The 23697-nt window shown below is 49.7% G+C and overlaps 1 protein-coding gene across 4 annotated transcripts; it reads left to right on the forward strand.

Moving 5' to 3' along the window:
• The first annotated feature begins 3464 nt into the window (after positions 1-3464).
• On the forward strand, positions 3465-23697 carry PLIN3 (perilipin 3). Of its 4 annotated transcripts, none has more exons than XM_061150626.1 (8): positions 3465-3548; positions 6682-6763; positions 11214-11412; positions 11561-11643; positions 12785-13082; positions 17615-17814; positions 19126-19251; positions 22888-23697. In XM_061150626.1, the coding sequence occupies exons 2-8, from the start codon at positions 6698-6700 to the stop codon at positions 23272-23274; spliced, it is 1359 nt and encodes a 452-aa protein (XP_061006609.1). In that variant the 5' UTR covers positions 3465-3548; positions 6682-6697; the 3' UTR covers positions 23275-23697. The 4 variants fall into 4 exon arrangements, with proteins under 4 accessions (XP_061006609.1, XP_061006611.1, XP_061006612.1 ...); XM_061150628.1 differs by having other exon boundaries at positions 22891-23697; XM_061150629.1 differs by lacking the exon at positions 22888-23697 and adding an exon at positions 20061-21919.

Below are 23697 nucleotides of genomic sequence, written 5' to 3' on the forward strand. Positions count from 1 at the left end.
GGCCCCATGTGGATCTCTCCACTCAACTATGAGTGCCATGAAGGCAGAGATGGAGACTTGGTCCCCATGGTGGCCTGGCAGTGCTGGCACACAGCAAGCACTTAATAATTGTTTGTTGACCGACTGACTATCCAGTGAGTCGCTGGGTCCTCACAATCATATCTGACCTGCCGGGTGCATCATAGGAGATGCTTGATAAATGGATGGCTGGAGGAAGGGTCAGAGGGCAGACTGACCGCGGTACCAATCTGGAAGCAGCAGCGCCACCTTGTGGCGTGATGCTTGCCTGCCTTTCCCTGTTCAGTAGAAAAGTCCTGGGAGTTTTCAGAACCTTTCCACTGGAAGGGAATTGAGAGGAGGAGGAGAAAGAGAAAGAGGAGGAAGCAGGCAGTGATCTCAGAAACAAAGACCTTAGATCCAAACCCTGCAGCCATCCATTTGTGGCTGTGTGTCCCAGGGCTGATTACAACACCTCTTGAATCTTCAGTTTCCTCATCCAGAAAATGGGGACAATCAAAATCAGGCCGCTGAATAATGTAACAAAATTGCTCAGAAAACAGCAGCAATTTCTTACCTGCCACCCTAGGGCTCCTGGGAACAGGTGCTGTCCACAAAGAGCCCCCCCCCACCCAAGGCTGGGAAGTGACAGAGTTTTCAGGAGGACAAGGCTGGAGCAGAGAAATGGACATGCGTTTGCGGGTAGGGTTGTCAGGTTCAGTCAAAACAATAAAATAAATAGGATGCCCCACTCAATTTGAATTTTAGACCAACACTGAATAATTTTTTAGTATAAATAGATCCAGTACTTCACAGAATACACTTAAACCCCTAAAAGGTATTTTTTTGTTGACCTGAAATTCAAATTTAATTGATCATTCTGTATTTTATGTGGCAACCTTAGCCTGGACGAGCCTGGGGAGGCGGGTAGGAAGGCTTCCAGGAGGGGGAGGCAGTGGTGCTAACAGCCCATGGTGTGGCCGCCTTTCCTTCCCCTGCCCCCCCTCCCCCACGTGTGCACTCTTGGCTGTGCTCACAAGAGACGGGAGGTGGAGACGGTCCCCATGCCAGGGTTGAAGATGTGGGACAAAATCACCAAGACCTTATTTTCCAAATCCGAATTGAGTTACATCCCCTTGACCAGGGGTATTTTGGCCACATCCCAGCACTGAAGGCCACTCAGAAGCCGAAGGCTACCAGTCATACATATCTCCTGGTGACTTCCCAGCTGTGTGAACTTGGACAAATCACTTCATGTCTCTGAGCTCTGCCCACCCCAGACCCATTCTCCTCCAGCTCTCTCCCTCTCCTCACTCTGCCTCGGTCAAATCATTTTAAAAAAATATTTATTTAATTAATTTATTTGGCTGTGCTGGGTCTTAGTTGTGGTATGTAGGATCTAGTTCCCTGACCAGGGATCAAACTCAGGCCCCCTGTATTGGGAGCACAAAGTTCTAGCCACTGGACCACCAGGGAAGTCCCTCCATCAGGTTTTAACTGCACCTCCAATTCAAAGATCCGTCTAGTCAAAGCTATGGTTTTTCCAGTATTCACTACAGATGTCAGAGTTAGACCGTAAAGAAGGCTGAGTGCCGAAGAATTGATGTTTTCGAACTGTGGTGCTGGAGAAGACTCTTGAGAGTCCCTTGGACAGTAAGAAGATCAAACCAGTCCATCCTAAAGGAAATCAACCCTGAGTACTCATTGGAAGGACTGATGCTGAAACTAAAACTCCAATACTTCAGCCACTTGATGCGAAGAGCTGACTCATTGGAAAAGACCCTGACGCTGGGAAAGATTGAAGGTAAGAGGAGGAGGGGGGCACAGAGGATGAGATGGTTGGATGGCATCACTGACTCAATGGACACGAGTTTGAGCTAACTCTGGGAGATAGTGAAGGACGGGGAAGCCTGGCGTGCTGCAGTCCATGGGGTTGCAAAGAGTCGGACATGACTGAGCAACTGATCAACAACAACCACCAATTCACCAGGCATGGTCCGGCCTCAGGGCCTTTGCATGGGCTGCTTCTATCATCAGAGATCTCCTCAGATTTCTCTGTGGCTCCCTCCTCTCCTCCCTCCTTTCTATACTCAAATGGCAGTCTAAAAGGCCACCCCTGTCTACCTTATTAAAAAGTGCAGCCGCCACATTCTCAATCCCAGTCCTTTGCTTTTCTTGGTAGCATTTACTACCACCTGACCCATTGTGCATTCCACTCACTTATCTTGTTTATGGCCCATTCCCCACTGGGTGGTGAGCATCACAAGGCTGGAACCTGCCTTTTGCTCCCAGGCTCCCCGTGCCCAGCACAGCAGCTCAGAATAAGTAGGAATGAATGAGTAGGAAATGAATGAGTAGGAAAATGAATGGATGGGGGGGGAAAGCATGCCACAAATATTAAATGTTTTTCTTTGATAATTTTATATACCTGATTTAATTATTCTGGGGATTCAGACTCAGAAATCTGACAAGTTACATGTAGTTACTTAAATGTATGTTCAGTTTCTTGGTGTGCAATAGCCACATGGTGTCGGTGGCCACTATTCTGGGTGGCACACAGTTCAAGAACATTCCCAAAATCTCTGAAAACTCTATCACACAGCTCCATTGATTTTCATTTGGTCAAATTTTTTAAGAGGAAGGACACTTTGTCTAAGTCCAGAATCCCCATGGATCTGTGAATTCCTTGGAGTGTCTCCCTCAGGGTTAAAACTCTGCTCCCTGGAGGAAACGCTTACTATCATTTTTTCTTTCTTTCTTTTTTTTTTTTTTAAGCAGAAGCACTAACCTTCTGCCTGGTCCCTGGGGCCATCTGAGTTTGAGACCTTGGTTTATAGACAAAGAAAATAAAGGATTTGGGGGGCTGGTGGTGGGGTGGGGGAATCCAAATGATGCACCTTCAGGAGGGAGTTGATCCAGGAGTCAGAGATTCAAGGGTTGGCCCCTGCACTGGCCCTGGTTCCTGCTCGCTGGGCCTCGGCTTACTCAGCTGTAAAATGAGGTGAGAAAGGGACACATAGTGTTGCGAGGATTGAGTTGCACGATACAGGTCAGGGCAAGTTGCTCATCATGCTAGATGGGGCCGGCTCCATCACCCTCGTTCGGAGGGGTCGGGATGGAGCGGTGGCGCCTGACATACGGGAGGCCTCACGCAATGATCTCTGAGTTCTCACAGCTTCGATTGGGTAAGGACCCGGGACCCTAGGATCATCTCCCATCGCCGAGTTCTCAGGGTCCCAGACGGGGAGGGGGCTCTCCTGGGCTGGCTCCGGGGTCGTACGGGTGTCGCCAACTGGGTGCAGAGTTGGGAGGGTGCGCGCACGGCCGCCCTTGTCCAGCCTTTCCTGGACTTCACTTGTGGCTCCAACGTCCCAAGCCAGGCGAGGGGCGTGGCCTGGCGGCAGGCGGCCCCCAACCAGATTGGTCCTTCGGCCCGTCAGTCCCGGGCGCCCGCCCCCAAATATAAACGCTGGTCTTGGTCCGGCCCAGGACGGTTTTGGAGCTGGCCTTGAAGTAGTGGCGGCTGCGCCCTGGACGTCCCGCTGACCGCGGTGAGAGGCAAGGGGCCCCGACTGAGGTGGGGGCTGGGTCCAGTGGGTCCTGGGGTGTCCTAAGGGAGGTAGGGACAGGGGGGGGCCTTCCTGGGGACTCTGCTCGTCTCCGCGGCCTGGGGAGGGGTCTCCAGCCTGGGCTAAGCACTCTTCCTTCCCCAGAAAAACTCAACTTCTAGAACAGGCTTAGACTTTCAGACTTTCTTCTCTCAATATCTAGGACTCTGGGGGGGAGGGGGGGGGGCGGTGGGAAGCGCACGAAAGAGCACCCTAGAAGTGGCAGCTTGGGGCGGGGGGCTAAGTCCCCCGTCCCAAACCACATCCTCCTGCATTGCAGACGCATTTTGGAGACAAGCCGCAGCCTATTCCGCGTAGGAATTCCCCCCCAACCCCCACCAGGGGAGCAATCCCTCTGCCTAGCAAAGCCCCTTCCTCTCCAAATGGTTTTGGCGCCTGGGGACTTGGCCCCTCCCTTGCCCTCCTTCTGGCGCTCCAGCTGTCCCTGGGAGGGGGTGGGGCCAATCCCGCCCCCTTCCCCTGGGTGGGTGTGGCCAGTGGATTGCACAAAGTGGCGGTGGGAAGGCCTACCCCTTATCTGAGTCCTTGGGACTTTTGTAAAACCAGAGCCCCTCGAGGCATGGGTTCCTTCTCGGGAGAACTCTGGAAGTTGGATCTTAGCATATCCTGGCTGCATTTGGACGGCTGCGTGACTCCCGTTTCAGCCAGTTCTTGCTCTCACAGCTGAGGCCCGCTGCAGGCAGGTTGCTGACCCCCAGGGACTTTTATGGGGGAGGGGGGTGTGATATCTGCAATGGCTGTCCTTGGTTAAACCGGTTCCAGAGGGACTGAATGGACAAAACGGGTGGGAGGGAGGACCTGTGTGCTGTCCAGGTGAACTCAGACTCTGGGGAAGGTGAGGGGAAAAACAGGAGTCAGGTGATGGTCACCAGGGGTGGATGTGCCTCCTCGCCCCACTTCTCAGGTGGGGGACCTTTGTACCAAGCAGAAGCTCAATCCTGGCTGGTTTCACAAGTTTCTGTGTGGCAGACAGAGTGGTGTGAAATGGATCCATTTACTGAGCACCTACTATGTGCCAGGTCCCAAGCTAAGGCCGCACGTGCAGTCTCTCCTCCAATCCGCAGGGACTCTGTGCTAGGACTCTTCCTAGATGTGGGAAGTGAGGCTCCAAGAAGGGGTGTTGCCTTCCTAAGCTCCCACAGCTAGCAAGTTGCAGAGCTGGGATTAGAAACCCAGTTTGGACACCAGAACTGGTGCTCTCAAAACATCGGTTTGCTGGGTTCCACTCGTGTGTGTGCATGTGCATACTAAGTCACTTCAGTCACGTCCAACTCTTTGTGACCCCATGGACTGTAGCCTGCCAGGCTCCTCTGTCCATGAGATTCTCCAGGCAGGAATACTGGAGTGGGTTGCCATTTCCTCCTCCAGGGGATCTTCCCAACCCAGGGTTCGAACTTATGTCTCCTGCCTTGGCAGGCAGGGTCTTTACCACTTCCCAGGTTCTAGGAAGCCTGGGTTCCATTTAGGTAATGGCGAACACAATGTCTGGAAGAAAATGCTCAGACTGGAGGTCAGGGGTTCACCAGAGGCTTTCTCCTAGAATGACCTTGGGGGTCATTCACTGGGGGGGACTTCTCTGGTGGTCCAGCGGTTGAAACTCTGAGCTTCCACTGCAGGGGCACAGGTTTGATCCCTGGTCAGGGAACATGCAGTGTGGTATGACCAAAAAAAAAAAAAGAAGCACTTGGGGAACCAGCCTTAAGGAAGGTTTAGCCCCATTTTACAGATAAGAGGACTGAGGTTATCAGGTTATGAGGTTATCAGTTACGAGGTCATCAGCTTCTTGCCCACTTGCCCAGCATAGATGGGGCCGGGACTCCTGAAATCTAATCTGACAATGCTCTAGTTTTTTCACCTGGCCAGGAAAATGGAGCACACCTGTGGCTGCTATCTTGCCTGCAAATGTGTGCATTAGATTCACCCAGGGAACCTCTCTTTTGATTTTACCACATCCCTGAGACTGATTTGATGGACCTGCACTGGGGCCAGGCATGGTCTCTCTAGCTTTTTTTTTTTTAAACGTTAACTTTTTTTTGAACAGGTAATGTTATCTACTTGGCTCACAAGTCAGAGGGTTGCCCCAGCTACACGATCTTTCTTCCTGAGTCTCTTTAAAAAGTTATAAGCAAAAACTTTAGCCCCACTCACGCCCTTTGGTTTCTTAACAATATCTTGTTGTGTTAGTTGCTCAGTAGTATCCGACTCTTTTGCGACCCCAAGGACTGTAGCCCGCCAGGCTCCTCTGTCCATGGATTCTCCAGGCAAGAATACTAGAGTGGGTAGCCATTCCCTTTTCTAGGCATCTTCCCAGACATGGGCTGTGTCAATTATGTGTAAGTTTTACAGTCTTCAGCCACTGCCCTGGGCTACCACTGTTATCTATCTTTATTGCCCTTCTTCTCAGCAGCACAGGTACACAGATCTCTGTCCACGTGGCAGTACCAGTGTGGGACTGTCCCTGCAGTGAGGTTTCTGGGTCAAAGGGAAGATGTCTTGAAACCCAGTAGTAACTGACAACTTGCCAACTCCAGGGGTTTTGCACCATAATATTGATACAGGTGGGGCTTCCCAGGTGACTCGGCAGTAAAGAATCTACATGCCAACGCAGGAGACTTGATCCCTGGGTGGGGAAGGTCCCTTGGAGGAGGAAATGGCATCCCACTCCAGTATTCTTGCCTGGGAAATCCCACGGACAGTGGAGCCTGGTGGGCTACAGTCCACAGGGTCACAAAGAGTCGGACACGACTGAATGACTAAGCAACAACAACTGATACAGGTGAGCCCTTGGAGGGCTGTGCGCAGACCTTGCTCTTTAAGTTGTGGCCCCAAGACTAGCTGCTTTGAGCAACAGCTGGGAGCTTGTTGGAAATGCAGACTTCTGACCTGATGAATCAGCACCATTTTGAACAGGCTCACAAGTGCATGTAATTGATCTAGAGGCAGAATTCTAGGAAACTGGGGGGTGGTGGAGCCCTAAGGGCAGGTATGAACCGGGCCTTCCCCATGGAGGGAAGCGAGAAGCAGGCTGTACCCTGACTAGTCCTTCTGTCCACAGTGCGTGCTTCTGAGAAATGTTTGCTGACGAGCCTGAAGCCCCTGCCAACACCCAGGTGACGGCGGGGGAACCGGTACAGCAGGTGAGGAAGGCCTGGGATTTGTGGGAGGAGCCTTCCCACACGGGGAGCTTTGGCAGGAGGCTGCTGGCAGCACCGGGGGGTCGAGAGACACCTTTCCAAGTGTGTTGAGTACTAGGCGCTAGCAGGTACCCCATTAACAGGCGAAGGTGGGAGAACTTGGGGTTCCAAGGGCTCTTGGGAGGACAGGGGTTCTCCTGTTTGAAGCTGCCTGGCTCCCCCAGGCAGATCTTTCCTGTCTCTACAGGTTCTCTTAGAGTCCTCCTTCTAAGAAAGTCAGTTGCTATTTCCACTTCTTCTTCCCAGTTTAAATAAAATTCCCCCTGCTACATTTTTTTTTTTTTTTTGGCCGTGCCAGGACTCTTGGGATTTAGTTCCCCAACCAGGGAACTCAACAGTGAACCAGCCCTCAGCAGTAAATGCTAGGCATCTTAAACACTGAACTGCCAGGGAGTTCCCCAAAGCCCCTTTTCATAAACACCTTTTTAAAAATACCTAAATGATATTTTAAAAATAAGGTATCATTCACATACCATAATTGGAGAAGGAAATGGCAGCCCAATCCAGTGTTCTTGCCTGGAGAATTCCATGGAGAGAGGAGCCTGATGGGCTACAGTCCGTGGGGTCTCAAAAGAGTCTGACATGACTAAGCAACTTGTACATGCACACACACATACCATAAAATTCACCCTTATGAGGACTTCCCTGGCAGTCCAGTGGTTAAGACTCTGCATGCCCACTGCAGGGGGCATGGGTTCAATCCCTGGTGGGGGAACTAAGATCCCATATGCCCCGTAACAAAGCCAAAAAAAAAAAAGATGATGAAGCATTTTTAAAAAGTTTACCCTCATGAAGAGTACTCAGTGATTTTCAGTAAATTACCCATATGCAGCCATCACCACCACACTGGACATTTTTCATCTCCCCCCAGAAGAGACCCTATACCCACTAGCAGTCACTCCTCATTTCTCTTTCTCCTGGGAACCCCTTATCTAGGTTCTGTCTCTACTGATTTGCCTGTTTTGGACATTTCGTATAAATGGAGACATACACTACGATACCCTTTTGTATCTAGTTTCTGTCACTGAGCATTATCTTTTTGAAGTCCCTCTATGTTGTACTGATAGCATCTGTTGGTGCTCTGTTCCCTTACTTTTTTTTAAATTAATTTTTATTGGAGTATTTTGACTTCCCTGGTGGCTCTGTGTAAAGAACCCTCCTGCCAGTGCAGGATGCAAGAGACGAGGGTTCGATTCCCTGGGTTGGGAAGATCCCCTGGAGAAGGAAATGGCAACCCACTCCAGTGTTCTTACCTGGAGAATCCTATGGACAGAGGAGCCTGGTGGGCTACAGCCCATGGGATCACAAAAGAATCAGACATGACTTAATGACTAAACAACAACAGCTACAGTTGACTTTTATTTATTAATACAATTAATAATTAATACATTATTAATACAATGTTGTTCATTTCTACTATACAGCAAGGTGAATCAGTTATACGTATATCTACTGTTTTTTAGATTCTATTTTCATAGGTCATTACAGAATACTGAGTAGAATTCTCTGTGCTATATAGTAGGTCCTTATTAGTTTTCTCATTCCTTTTTAAAAATTATGGTAAAATACACATAACCTGAAAATATACCATTTTAACTGTTTTGAAGTGTGCAGGTCAGTGGTATTAAGTACATTCACAGTGTACAACCATCATTACTGTCTTATTCCAAAACTCTCTCCTCACCCCACATCGAAACCCCACACCCACTAATAGTCAGGCCCGTTCCCCTCTCCCCCAGCCTCTGACAACCGCTAACCTGCTTCCTGCCAATGGCTTTACCCACTGGACATCTTGTATAAGTAAAATAAGTAGAATCATGTTTATAAAAGTAGAACCTTCTGGGACTTCCCTGGTGGTCTCAGGACTCTGTGTTTCCACTAGAGAGGGTGAGGGTTCCATCCCTGGTCACAGAGTTGAGATCTCACAAGCCACAGCCAAAAAAAAATATAAAATCTTCTGCGTGAAATCATATAGTATTTGTCCTGTGTCTTGCTTATTTCACCGAATATAATGTCCTCAAGGTTCACCCGTGTTGTATCAGAATTTCCTTTTTAAGGCTGAATCCTATCCCACACGGTGCACGGACCACAGGACACTTGGCTTGCTTCCATAGCTATTGTGAATAAAGCTTCTTTGACCGCGGGTATACAGATATCTCTTTGAGATTCTGTTTTCAATGCTTTTGTCTATATACCCAGAAGTGGGACTGCTGGATCGTGTGGTAATTCCATTTTAGTTTTTTGAGGATCACCATGGTGTTGTCCATCGTGGTGGCATCATTTTGCTTTCCCACTAATAGCACACAAGGGCTGCAGCTCCTCCACATTCCCACCATCCCTTATTAATATCTGTTCATTTGATAGTAGCCATCACAGTGAGTGTGGGGTATGAGGTGGTATCTCATTGTAGTTTTGACTTGAATTTTCCTAACGAGTTGTGACGTGGAGAGTCTTTCCTTGTACCTGTTAGCCCTTCGAAGGCTGTATTTGTGTGTGTGTGTGTGTCTGTGTGTCTGTATGCGGGCTTTTCTCTAGCTGTGGCGAGTGGGGGCTGCTGCTCATTGCAGTGTGCGGGCTTCTCATCGCGCTGGCGTCTTGTGGAGCTCCGGCTCTAGGACGCAGGGCTGGACAGTTTCGGCTCCCGGGCTCTAGCGCACAGGCTTAGCTGCTCCGTGGCTTGTGGGATCTTCCCGGACCAGGGATGGAACCTGTACCTCTTGCATTGGTAGGTGAATTCTTTACCACTGAGCCGCCAGGGAAGTCCTTGGAGGCTATGAATTTTTAAAAACATGCTTTATACCACATTTTCTTTATCCATTCACCCATTCATGGACATTTGGATTTTTTTCCATTTCTTGGCCATTGCGAATAGTGCTGGTGAAAACATTCATGTACAAGCCTTATGTGGACATGTGTTTTCCTGTCTCTAGGGTAGAATCATAGGAGTAGCGTTGCTGGGTTTTATAGTAAATTTATGATTAATTTCTGAAGAGACCCGGGCAAACGCTGAAGGAGGACTGCCTGAGTCCAAGGTCCAGCTTTGCCATTGGCTAATTTTGTGACCTTGGATGACTTTACTTAGCTGCTTCTTGCCCCAGTTTACCCATCTGTAAAATTGGAATAATACTCCCAACCTCCTGGGACTGGCGATTGCACAAATTCTACAGGTAGCACCTATGAGACTTAAGTCTTCTGTATGCGTCTTCACATGGGTCACCTTTGCAACTCCTTTAGGACAGAAATGACTTCTCATTTTATGGGTCAGGAAACTGAGGCTCACAAGGCCTGTCTGACTACTCAGTTCTGCTCTTGTAGGTTAAAAATGGCTATATTCAATACATAAGTGAATGGGTATAGCCATGTGCCAAAAAAACTTTATTTACGAAAACCAGGTAGATTGGAATATCATACCGTAAAAGAATGAGGTACTGACATGCAGTGCCATGAGGATGAAACTTCAAGATGTGTTCAGTGAGGGAAACGAGGCACAGAAGGACAGATACCGTCTAATCCCATTCACAAGAGGTCCTCAAAGGAGTCAAATCCATAGAGACAAGTAGATGGTTGGGCCAGGGGCTAAGAGAGGGGAGTCAGTGTTTAAAGGGGACAGAGTTTCAGTTTAAGAAGTTGAGAATCTGGAGACAGATGCTGGCAACGGTTGCACAACAATGTAAGTATATTTAATGCCACTGAGCTGTGCATGTAATTATTTAAATGGTAAATTTTATGTGTATTTTACCACAATTTTTTAAAAAAGGAGTGAAGCACTGACACACGCTGCTGCATGGATGAACCTTGAAAATGTCACTGAGTCAGAGGCCAGACACAGAAGGCCACGTGTGATTCCATTTTTTTGGTGAAGCGTCCTGAACAGGCAAAAATCCACAGACAGAAAGTGGATTCATGGTTACCAGGGGCCGGTAGGCAAGGGTGTGACAGTCAATGACAACAAGTTTCTTTTGAGAGCAATCAATAAGTTCTGAAATTAGGCAGTGAGAGTTACACAACGTTGTGAACACACTAAAACCCTCTGAATCGTGCATTTCAAACTGGTGGGATTCTATGACGAATAAGCTAGATTTCAATAATGCCGTTAGGAAAAAAAAAAAACAGGCAAGAGAAAAAGCAGGTGGTGGGCTGGCCCTGGGGGTGGGATGGGTGGCACAGTTTACTGACGTCAGTTTTAGACCTGAGCTCCAGGACAGTAGGGTTCTCTTGTCTTGTCACTGCCTGGCTCACCGTGGGTGTCAAGGTCATGTTCAAACAAGTGGGCTGCGGGGCCAAGATAGAGGAAGCGCCTGGCGGAACCGGGCAGTTCCCGGCTTGTGCAACCGAGTGAGTGCAGAGAGGGGGAGGCGAGCCATGTCCCTGGCCTGAGCCTCCCTGCCCGTAGCCCAGCGTGGTGGACCGCGTGGCCGGCATGCCCCTCATCAGCTCCACCTGCAACATGGTGTCCGCCGCCTACACGTCCACCAAGGAGAGCCACCCCCACGTCAAGACTGTCTGCGACGCGGCCGAGAAGGGGGTGAAGACCCTCAAGGCCGCTGCGGTCAGTGGGGCCCAGCCCATCCTGTCCAAGCTGGAACCCCAGCGTGAGTGAAGCCTGGAAGCCCATGGACCGTCCACTCCGGCCTATTTCCGGGTGGGGGAGGCGGGGCGGTGTCTGTGGACCCTCCCAGAGCCCCTGAGGAACGTGCATGCGCAATAATCATCAGCTGTCTATCGCCCCCACCCCCGCAGTCACCTCGGCCAGTGAATACGCCCACAGGGGGCTGGACAAACTGGAAGAGAATCTGCCCATCCTGCAGCAGCCGCCGGAGAAGGTGACTAACCCCCTCCATGAGGGGCGGGGTGGAGAGGATGCTCCACTAAGACTGGGGGCCTACCAGGGTAGGGGGTCTGTGGTCTCAGCTTAACCGTAAAAGACAAATGTGACCACATTTATTCTCCCACCCCCTCCCCATTGGGCAGCTGGAGGAACATTCTGAACGCTAGCCAGTTATGCCCAAAACCCCCTCGGGCCTTCCACCTTGCCCTGAGCAAAAGCCAGAGTGTTCCTGGTGGTCCCACCTGGTCTGGCTCCACTGCCCCCGACCCTGTATGCCCACCTCACTTGCTCCATTCTGTCCGGGCTGGCCTCCGTCCTCCAGTTCAGTCACATCAGTCCCACATGTATGGGACAGGGTGATGGATACAGAGCCCTTGCCTTCATGGAGCTTTCATCTTGGGGAGGCAGGGGAAAGCAGAGACAGTGAACACACCCATCTCAGAGCTGCCTCAGGACCTTTGCACATGCCGTTCCTTCTCTGTAGACCAGGCTGCCAAGTCTCTGAACTTTCTCTGCACAGGTTCTTTCTCTGCACCATTCAATATGGAAACCAACAACCATATGTGGGTGTTGGGCCCTTAGAAGGTGGCCAGTATGACTGAGGAGCTCAGTTACTAATTTTAATTATTTAAAATTTTATTTTTTATTTAATTTACTTTCTTTGGATTTTTTGATGTGGACCATCTTTAAAGTTTTTATTGAATTTGTTAGTCTTGCTTCTGTTTTATGTTTTGGTTTTTTGGCCCCAAGGCATGTAGACAGACTGGATTAGGATCCACTATAATGGCCTCATTTTACCTTAATTACTGCTTTAAAGTTCTCATCACTAAATACAGTCACATTCTGAAGTCCTGGGGACTTCAGTACCCTTCAGCCCATAACACCATGGGAAGAAGAAGTGGAGGCCCAGAGAGGTCAAGTGACCTGCCTGAGGACCCACAGATTGGATATATCAAGCCAAGGACTCTAACTGGGCCATCCAGCCCCAGAGCATGTGATCTTAACTGCTCTCACCGTTCAGGGTCAGCCGGGAGCTGGAGCTCCTCCCTTCAGCCCACCTAGAGGTTGGGGTACAGGGGTGGGGGCACCTAGGTACAAAGGGAGAAAGGAGATGCTGATGCTGGCCCTTCTTGTAGGTCCTGGCAGACACCAAGGAGCTGGTGTCGTCCAAGGTGTCAGGGGCCCGACAGGCTGTGTCCAGCACAGTGTCCAGTGCCAAGGACACTGTGGCCTCCCGAGTCACCGAGGCAGTGGACGTCACCCGGGGTGCCGTGCAGAGCGGCGTAGACTTGACCAAGTCCGTGGTGACCAGCGGCATCCACTCAGTCGTGGGCTCCCGTGTGGGCCAGATGGTGCTGAGCGGGGTGGACACAGTGCTGGGCAAGTCGGAGGAGTGGGTGGACAACCACCTGCCCATGACGGACGCCGAGCTCGGTGAGTGCTGGCCTTGCCTCTGGGACCCCTCCCCAGACCATCTAATGTGGGTCCCTCTTAGCCAGCTGGAGTCTGCCCCTCACAGCCTGTCATCTGGTCCCTGCTGCCTGTCCCCATCCGTCTTAACCTGCCTCAATCAGCTTGGTTCCTCTGCCCTGGTGCATGGTATCTGTCCTCCCTGAAGCAGCCGCCAGAGGGCGCCGGCGAGCACTCAACTCAGGCCCCTCCTCTGCCGGCCGCCCTCCAGGGCTCCCATCTTCCTGTGGGTAACAGCCCCGATCCTCCTGGAAGCTCCCTTGTACTTACCCACCTGCCCTCATTCATTCTGCTCCAGGCTCACTGGCCTCCTTGCCCATCCTTCCCATGTGTTCCCACACCGGGGCCTTTGCACTGGCCTTTTCTTCTACCAGGAACCCTTACACGACATCTAGATGGCTCGTTCCCTTCCACCTCCAGCTTTGTGCTCAAATGCCCCCCCCCCCCACATCCCCCATTAAAAATCACACCATTCCTTGCCCATATTGTGCCCTGAAACCTCCCTTGACTTGGCTCTGATTTCTCTCTAGTCATCAATTCCACAAAGCAGAAGCTGTGTCCCCTGTATGGTGCCCAGCAGGTGCTCAAGTCCCCGAATGAAATCACTGAAACTCTTCTCTATCATTCTATCCATACCCAGGCATCTATTTGTTCAAACCTTGAGCACCAGTCATATGCCAAACCTGCTTCCAGGTTCTAGGGATATGTCAGTGAACAAAGTTCTGCCCTCATAGAACCTAAAGTCTCAAGGGTACAGAAATTAGATTAAAGGAGATGTTTCTGAGGAGGTGACCTTGCCCTGAGGTATATGAAGCTGTGCTGATGTCCGAGCAGAGAGACCAGGGGACAGGGTGGTGCCTGATGTGTGTGGGAGGAGCAGGGAGGAGGCACGTGTGGCTGGAGCAGAGTGAGCCTCGGAGAGAGAGGGAAAAGGGCAGGGAGTGCACGGGAGCAGATTGTGGAGGGCCTTGTGAGCCATGGGAGGACTTGGGCTTTTACCCCTAGGGAGATGGGAACCCTGGACCACTGTGAACAGAGGGGGCGGGGCCTGACTCAGTGTTCACAGGCGCCCTCTGGTGGCTGCTGTGGGAAAGACACTGTGGGGGTGGGAAGCAGAGGAGACCCTGATGGTGTAGGTGAGCTGTGGTGGGGCTGGACCAGATGGTGGCAGGAATAAACCAGGGGTGAAAGAACTGAGACAAAGCTGCCAGTCCTACTCGTGGCTTGTGGAGTTGGCCTTGGCCCTGCGCTCGAGGCACGGCCATCCTTTGCACACCGTGCCGGGAACTTCTAGCCGTACCAGTGTTGCACACACCAGTGCCCATGGCAACAAGGGTCCCCGAGGGCCACGTGTACCCAGACACCACGCTCCATCCAGGGGGAGCAGGGCCAAGGATCTCAGGCCCTGCAGCTCCTGGGTTGAGGGTCGCATGTCACTTGGCCTTTGAGTTTTCAAAACTTTACCCTGCATCTCTTGAAGGAAGGGATCCAGCTGATGTCTTTCATCTTGCACCCTAAGTTCAGTGCCTGCTGGCTCCTCTTAAGATGCAGCTGTGAGTCTTGGTCAGCAGAAGGCAGGGGAAGACGCAGAGTTTGCAGGGAGGCAGGTTGTGAGCCAGGCCTGGGAGCCACTTCAGAGAACAGATCTATCTGACCAGCTTTGACTTTCTGTGCTTTCTTTTGTGTCCATCTGCTAAGGATGAACAGCTTCCCTGATGGCTCAGTGGTAAAGAATTTGCCTGCCAGTGCAGGAGATGTGGGTTGGATCTGTGGGTGGGGAAGATCCCTTGGAGGAAGGAATGGCAACCTGCTCTACTAATCTGGCCTGGGAAATCCCATGGACAAAGGAACCTGGCGGGCTACAGTCCAGGGGATCACAAGGAGTCGGACATGACTTAGTGAATAAACAACAACTAAGGACAAAATCACTGTGCAGAGCGGTGCTTAAGGTGCTGGGGAGTCTGTGAGTTAAGGTGCCATGTTATAGCTGGGATGCTACTCATGGGCTCCTGCCAGAATAGCCCTGCTCCCCCCATCTCCTGGGTCTCCCCTTTGCCAAGGGCACCTGCCCCCTCCAGGGGCCCTGCCATCTTGCTCCCACATGCCTGGACTCTGCCAGACAGCTCACTTCAGTTCAGTTGCTCAGTCGTGTCTGACCCTCTATGACCCCATGGCCTGCTGCACGCCAGGCTTCCCTGTCTGTCACCAACTCCCAGAGCTTGCTCAAATTCATGTCCATCAAGTTGGTGATGCCATCCAACCATCTCATCCTCTGTCATGCCCTTCGCCTGCCCTCAATCTTTTGCCACATCAGGTCTTTTCCAATGAATCATTTCTCATTGGTCTTTTCCAGTGAGTCAGTTGCCAGACAACCTTGGCCTAAATAACAAAGCTGCTTTCACTTCCGAGGGCAGAGCTCCAGAGTTCCGAGAGGGCCATGGAGAAGTTCTGACCAGTAGCCTGGGTTCAGAATGTCGTTGGTTTGAATTTAGTCTTTGCAGACTTGCCTTTGGTCAGGAGAATGGGGCAGGTTTGTTTTTCCCAAGATGCCAACTTTTGTTTTTGTTGCTTTTAAATGTCCCGTGTGTTTAGTATTTTTGTTCAGTTATTTGTTTGTTTTATACATTGTATAATACTTTTTTTGAAGTTTAAAAAAATTTTATTGAAATATAGTTGATTTACAGTGCTGTGGTAATTTCAATTATACAGCAAAGTGATTCCATTTTACATACATATATGAATATATTCTTTTTTAGATTCTTTTCCATTACAGGAAAAGAATATATTATAGGATATTGAGTATAGATCCCTTTGCTATAGAGTAGGTCCTTGTTAGTTATCTTTCTCATTTAGTTTTTACTTTTATTTATTTTTTAAAAAATTATTTATTTATTTTATTTGGCTGCTCTGAATCTTAGTTGCAGAATGCAGAACAAATATTTGATTTTTGTCATGGGAGGCAGGATCTTTAGTTGCAGCAGGTGAACTCTCAATTGTGGCATGTGGGATCTAGTTCCCTGACCAGGGATTGAACCTGGGCTCCCTGCATTGGGAGCTTGGAGTCTTAACCACTGGACCACCAGGGGGGTTCCTTTTTTTTTTTTTTTTTTTAATATAGCTTTTTTTCAGGGGACCACATTTTCTTGACAGGCCAGGTGGTAAATAATTTGGGCTTTTTTGGGCCATACAGCCTCTTTTCCAACTATGCAACTCTGCTATTGTAGCACAGAAGCATAGTCAGTAGGTAAATGAATGGGTATGACTGCATGTCAATAAAATTTTGTTCACAAAAGTAGGTGGCATTCAGCCCAGGGGCTGTATTTGCAGACCCTGCTATAGGGCATTTCAAATCTAGATAAGGTTACTTACAAAACTCAAAATTTAAGAGCTACTATGTTAAAGTCTACAGGGACCAGAATAAGATAGGATCAAACTATCAAGATAGATGAATTTCCATCCTGTTGCCTTGTAACTTTATGGGTATTTTCTGGACTAGACAGTCCTAACTTTTCCTTAACTACTGTGAAGATGGTTCTCTTGTGGCTCAGACTTCTCCTCCCATCAAGTATCATGGTTAAGAGCATGGGGCCTGGCGTCAAATCTTGACTTGTGGAGCCCCAGCTGTGTGACCTTCGGCAAGTCAATTAATCTCTCTGAGCCCCAGTTTCCCCATCTGTAAAAATGGGATGACAGTACTTCCCTATTAGAGCTGTTAAGATTTAACAAGAATACATGTGAGGGACTTGCCTGGTAGTCCAGTAGTTAATAATCCGGGCTCCCAATGTAGGGGGCACAGGTTTGATTCCTGGTCAGTGAACTAAGATTCCCGAATGCCACACAGCATGGCCAGAAAAAAAAAAAGACAAAACAGAATGCATGCAGAGCACCTAAAACATTGCAAAAGATTGACCACTATTAATATATGCTAGGACCTATACAGGCAGGATTGGCCAACTTTTTTTGTAAAGGATCAGATAATGAATATATTTTTAAAAGTATTTATTTATTTATTTGGTCGTACGGGGTTTTAGTTGCAGCACATGAGATCTTTAGTTGAGGGATGCAAACTCTTGGTTCCAACATGTGGGATCTAGTTCCCTGACCAGGGATCAAATCCAGGCCCCCTGCATTGGGCGCAGAATCTTAGCCACTTAACCAGGAATTCCCAAACAATGTTTTAATCTCTGCAGGCTAAGAGGCCACATACTCTGCCACTATAGTTTGAAAGCAGCTGTAGACAGCATATAATGAACATGCACAATTGTATTCACGGGTTGGATCATATAAAACTGGAGGCAAGGCAGATACGGTCCAAGGGTCATAGTGTTCAGACCCTCACATTAGTCTAACGCCTCTTAATCCCAGGATATTTGGCCCCCATCCTACCCATTTCACAGATGAGGAAAAAGCCAAGCAAGGGAGGGAGATCCTTTTATGCTTGCGGACCGGGGCATAAACTCTGCCTTCACCATTCTTCTCCTGCCTCCCCATCGCAGCCCGCCTTGCCACGTCCCTTGAGGGCTTCGACATCGCCTCGGTGGCCCAGCAGCGCCGGGAGCAGAGCTACTTCGTGCGTCTGGGCTCCCTGTCGGAGAGGCTGCGCCAGCGGGCCTACGAACACTCTCTGGGCAAGCTGCAGAACACCAGGCAGAGGGCGCAGGAGGCCCTGCACCAGCTGACACAGACGCTTACCCTGGTGAGGTCCCGTGGGGAGGGCCGTGGCAAGCAGCATGTGCACCAGTGAGCCCACCCCACGCCTGGTGGCTTGTTTTCCTCTCCATTCTGCATATCTGCTTGGGCCGACTCATGCAGTTGCAGTCCTGGTTGAGTTTGCTGGGGCTGCTGTAACCAAGTACCCCAAACTGGGCAGCTTAAACAACACACATTTATTGCCTCACAGTTCTAGGGGCTGAGAGTTCAAGATCAAGATGTCAGTAGGGTTGGTTCTTTCTGAGGCTTCTTTCCTTGGCGTGTAGATGCTGTCTTCTCTCTGTGTCCTCACCTGGTCATTCCTCCATGCGACTGTGTCCTAACATCCCCCTTTAAAAAAAAATTCATTCATTCATTTATTTTCTTTTTGGCCATGCTGTGCGTCATGCAGAATCTTAGTTCCCTCCCTGACCAGGAATTGAACCTGTGCCCGCTGCAGTGGAACCTCAGAGTCTTTTTTTTTCAGTCTTAATTAATAGACCACCAGGGAAGTCCACCTAATAGCCCCTTTTTATTTGAGGACACCAGTCATATAAAAACATTGTTGTTCAGTCGCTAAGTCATGTCTGACTCTTTGTAACCCCATGGACTATAGCACACCAGGCTTCCCTGTCCTTCACTATCTCCCAGAGTTTGCTCAGATTCATGTCCATTGAGTCAATGATGCCATGCATCATCATCCATCATCCATCATGCCATCTCATCCTCTGTGACCTCAACCTTTCCCAGTGTTAAGGTCTTTTCCATTGAGTCGACTCTTCACATCAGGTGGCCAAAGTATTGGAGCTTCAGCATCAGCATCAGTCCTTTCAATGAATATTCAGGGTTGATTTCTTTTAAGATTGACTGGTTTGATCTCCTTGCAGTCCAAGGGACTCTCAAGAGTCTTCTGCAACACATTTCAAAGGCATCAGTTCTTCAGCACTCAGCCTTTTTTTATGGTTCATCTCTCACATCTATACATGACTGCTGGAAAAACTATAGCTTTGACTATATAGACCTTTGTTGGCAAAGTGATGTCTCTGCTTTTTAATATGCTGTTTAGGTTTGTTATAGCTTTTCTTCCAAGGAGCAAGCATCTTTTAGGTCCACCCTAATGACCTCATTTTAGCTTAATCACTTCTTTGAAGACCTGTCTTCAAATGCAGTCACATCCTAAGGTCCTAGGGTTCAGGGCTCCAACCCCCTGGGCTTCCTGTGGATTCCTGCCTCTCCCAGCATTCCTGTGGATCCCCAGGGGCTCTGCCAGCTTCATTCAATCCCTGAGGCAGCCACCGTCTGTCTCCCTCTGCCCCAGATGGAAACCGTCAAGCAGGGCGTCGATCAGAAGCTGGTGGAAGGTCAGGAGAAACTACACCAGATGTGGCTTGGCTGGAACCAGAAGCGGCTGCAGGGCCCGGAAGAGGATGCAGCCAAGCCAGAGGTACCCACCTGGGGTGGCACTGGGTGCTTGGGGCCCTGGCTCCCCTCTCCACACGCTTTCCCCAGCTCCTCCTCCCATTAACTGCCTTCAGGACCTGATGACCACTCCTCCAGGATGCCTGCCTGGATTTCTACTCTTGGGTGCACGTATTGCTTCTGAACCACAGGGCACTTGATTGGGATGGGCCTCTACCTGCTGAATTCTAAGCCATGCTCCATTTTCTTGAGTCCTGACTCCTCAGGCGTCCCAGGTGACTCAGTGATAAAAGAATCTGCCTGCCAATGCAGGAGGTGCAGGAGACACTGGTTCAGTCCCTGGGTTGGGAAGATCCCCAGGAGGAGGAAATGGCAATCCACTCCAGTATTGTTGCCTGGAAAATCCCACGAACAGAGAAGCTTGGCCGACTACAGTCCGTAGGGTCACAGAGTCAGATACGACTGAGTGACTGATTCCTCTCCCCCATCAAAGTGTCCCATCACATCCTTCATATTTACCTGCCGGGCTCCTCATGACTGCTTCTCACTGGCACGCTCTGGCCCCTCTAGTCCGTTGCAAGCACTGGTCTCTTGAACGAGCCCTGACTTTCGCAACCTGTGCTGTCACTCATCCAAGCTTTCACTGAATTGCTGCCTTAAACAATTCTCATGCCTCATTCTGAACCATAGCCTGTCTGTGTTAGAGACTCTTTTAATATCCTAGCACTGTTGGTTCTCAGCCTAACCTTGCTGGGCCTCAGTCTCCCCATCTGTGTATGGGGTGCAGGACCATCTGCAGGGTCATTAAGGTGAAATGAACATATGTGTTTACAGCAGTATTTGAGTCACAACAGCCCCAAAGTGGAACAGCCCAGATGTCCATCAGCAGATGATGTATCACAAAATGTGGTCCTTCCACACACGAGAGCATCACTCAGCTGTGAAAAGGAGGGAAGCCCGACACTCACTAACACATGGATGGACCCTGAGAACACGATGCTCAGTGAGAGAAGCAGACACAGAAGAACATACAGGGTGTGATTCCACTGATGGGAAACGTCCAGAACAGGCTGATCTGTTGACACAGACAGTGGATGAGTGGTTGTTGGGAGCTGGGAGAGGGGTAAGTGGGGAGGGAGTTTCTTTTTCTTTCCGTGTTTTGTTTTTTTTTTTGATCAAGCCAAGAAGCTTATGAGATCTTAGTTCCCTGACCAGGGATCAAACCTGTGCCCCTGGCAGTGAGAGCTCAGAGTCCTAACCACTGGACCGCCAAGGAATTCCCTCTTTTTTTTGAGTTTCTTTTGGGGTGATGGAATGTTCTGAAATTAGATAGAAGGGCTGGTTGCACTACCTGGTGAATGTACTATATAAAAAAAAAAAATCACTGAATTGTTCACTTAAAAGCATGAATTTCCTGGTATGTGAGTTATTTTACATACACACACACACACACATTGACACATAAGGCACATAGTGTTAAAAAAAAATTATATTTCTAAAGATATTGTATCTCTGTAAAACTTTGCACATTCAGACCCTAACCACTTAAAACCATCTCCCCCAATCCCCCAACTGCTGAAGAAAAGATAGATATTGATCCTGGCAGCACCTCCTGGCCAGGTTCAAAGCCAGAGTTCTCAGCTGACCAGGCTCGGGACAGTCTAGGGTCCCTGCCTGCTTTGATTTCCTCCCCAGACTCAGAAATTTTCAAGGACTCTTATCTCAACCATAGTCTCCCCCACTGCTTACAACTTCTGCCTCAAAAGTTCTTCCAGACCTTCTCATTTAAAAAACAAACAAACACTTTTTCAAAAACAAATTTATTAAGGTGTAAAATTCAGGATCTTGTACTTTAAAAAAGTTTGAGGGAATTCCCTGGTGGTCCAGTGTGTTAAGGACTCAGGACTTACACTGCCATGGCCCCAGTTCAATCCCTGGCTCGAGAAACTAAGATCCCACATGCTGTGTGGTGAGACCAAAATTAAATAAATAAAGAAGTTTTGAGAGAGAATTCACATCCTGTACGACTGACCCATTTAAAGTGTACAATTTAGTGGGTTTTAGTATATTCATGGGTTGTGTGGCTATCAACTGTGTTAATAATTCAGAGCATTCCCATCATCCCAAGAGGAGACCGTCTCCCCAGTATAATAACACCCCGCTTCTGTCTTCCTCCATGCCCTGGAATCCGCGAATGTACTTTCTGTGGATATTTCATATCAATGGAATCATACACCATGTGGTGTATGGCTGCTCTCACTGAGCATCGTGTCCTTAAGGTCCATCCACGTGGCAGCAAGTGTCAGGGCTTCACCCGTTTATTTGGCGGGAGAACGTCACGGTGTGTGAATGAATCACATTTTGTGCCCCTGTTTGCCAGCAGATGGGCATTTGCGTTGTTTCCGCTTTTGGCGGCTGTGAATAACACCCCTTTGAGCATTTGTGCACCAGTCTTGGCACAGACGTGCACTTTCTTTTCTCTTGGGCGGAAGTCTAGGGGGTGGAATTGCTGAGTCAAGTGCTTATTTAGGCTTACACTTTACTATTTTGAGGAACTGTCAGACCGTCTCCCAAAGTGACTGCTGCGCTCCAATATATGAGGGTTCCTATTTCTTCCCATCCTCGCCAGCACCTGTTTGATCTTTTACTTTTTTTTCAAATTTATTTGGCTGTTCTGGGCCTTAGTTGTGGCACTCAGGATCTTGAGTTTTAACATTCAGGGTCTAGTTCCCTGATCAGGAATGGAACACGGACCCCATGCATTGGGAGCATGGAGTCTTAACCACTGGACCACCAGGGAAATCCCATATATGTCTTCTTTTAAAACAAATTTTTTTTTTTTTTTGGGCTGTGCTGGGTGTGTGTTGTTGCACGGACTATCCCTAGTTGCAGCAAGTGGGAGCTACTCTTTGTTTTGGTGCACAGGCTTCTTTCTGCAGTGGCTTCTTTTGTTGCGGAGCACAGGCTCTGGGGTGCATGGGCTTAGTTGCCCCAAGGTATGTGGGAACCTTCCCAGACCAGGGATCGAACTGGTGTCCCCTGCTTTGGCAGGCAGGTTCTTAACCACTGGACCACCAGGGAAGCCCCCATATCTGTCTTTTTTGACCCAAATCATCCTAGTGTGGGTGAGTTGTGTCTCATTGTGGGTTTGAACCACACTTCCCTGATGTCTAATGAGGTTGAACATTTCTTCATGTGCTTGTTGGTCTGCGTATCTTCTTTGAAAATATCTCTGTGCCTGTTTTTCAATTTGACCGGCGATTATCTGGCACGGTTTGAAACTCAGAGCGCTGGTATTCTGAGCCTCCATGCCCTGGGGAAAGGGTTTCCCCAAGGTGGGTGGAATATCCCCATTTTCCTCTTTCCTGGTCTTTGGGTCCTGTTGTTGTTCAGTCGTGTCAAAAATCGTGTCTGACTCTTTGCCACCCTGTGGACTGTAGCCTTCCAGGCTCCTCTGTCCATGGGATTTTCTCAGGCAAGAATACTGGAGTGGGTTGCCATTTCCTTCTCCAGGGGATCTTCCCGACCCAGGAATCGAACCCACATCTCCTGCATTGGCAGGCAGATTCTTTACCGCTGAGCCACCTGGGAAGTCCCTTGAGTCCTGTTACCCCCCAGAGCAAAGGGTCTTGACGTCACGCCCCACCCTGCCCCTTCTCAGCAGGTCGAGTCCCAGACACTCGCCATGTTTCGTGACATCACCCAGCAGCTCCAGACCACCTGTGCCTCGCTGGGCTCCAGCCTCCAGGGTCTGCCTGCCCACATCAAGGACCAGGCGCTCCAGGCTCACCAGCAGGTCGAGGACCTCCAAGCCACCTTCTCCGGCATCCACTCCTTCCAGGATCTGTCCAGCAGCGTCCTGACACGGAGCCGCGAGCAGGTGGCCAGGGCCCGAGAGGCCCTGGACCACTTGGTGGAGTATGTGGCACAGAACACACCCATCACGTGGCTGGTGGGCCCCTTCGCCCCCGGAATCGTCGAGAAGGCCCCAGAAAAGAAGAAATACGAGAGGCTGGAGGAGGCCTCAGAGGGCTCTGGCCTTCTCTGAGGGGCCGGCGAGTGACCGGGGACCCCTCACTGGGAACGCACCTCAGGAAGCTGAGGTCCTCAAATCTGACCCGTCCCTCATCCTCTCCAAGCTTGGAGGAAGTGTGTCCTGAGCGTCACATCCATCATCAGGACAAGATTTCCAGGAAAAGAAATTTTTTTTTTCTAGAAGGTTCCAATTTTTTTTTTTTCTTCCTTAAAAACCAGGAATATAGTTCTTACATCCCACACCCTTTTTCTACATTGAGTCCCCTGGTTGTCAGCCTTAAGCGAGTGGACTTGGACCGCTGGGAGGTGGGCCTCCTGGGGTGAGGTGGGGGCAGGGCAGCTGACAGTCTGGAGCAGGAGGGGGCTCAGGCCTGCGCAGTGAGCCCTGGGTGCGGGAGGCTTCAGCGTTGCCTTAATAAATTTTACCTGCAAAGTC

This window comes from Dama dama, chromosome 9 (assembly GCF_033118175.1).
Source record: "Dama dama isolate Ldn47 chromosome 9, ASM3311817v1, whole genome shotgun sequence".
Lineage (NCBI taxonomy): Eukaryota > Metazoa > Chordata > Mammalia > Artiodactyla > Cervidae > Dama > Dama dama.

Bases quoted from the DNA above. Each gene is read 5' to 3' on its own strand.
- PLIN3 (XM_061150626.1), top strand. From the start codon at position 6,698: ATGTTTGCTGACGAGCCTGAAGCCCCTGCCAACACCCAGGTGACGGCG. The intron at 6,764-11,213 runs GTGAGGAAGGCC...CCCTGCCCGTAG, and splicing joins CGGGGGAACCGGTACAGCAG to CCCAGCGTGGTGGACCGCGT. The intron at 17,815-19,125 runs GTGAGGTCCCGT...CCTCTGCCCCAG, and splicing joins TGACACAGACGCTTACCCTG to ATGGAAACCGTCAAGCAGGG.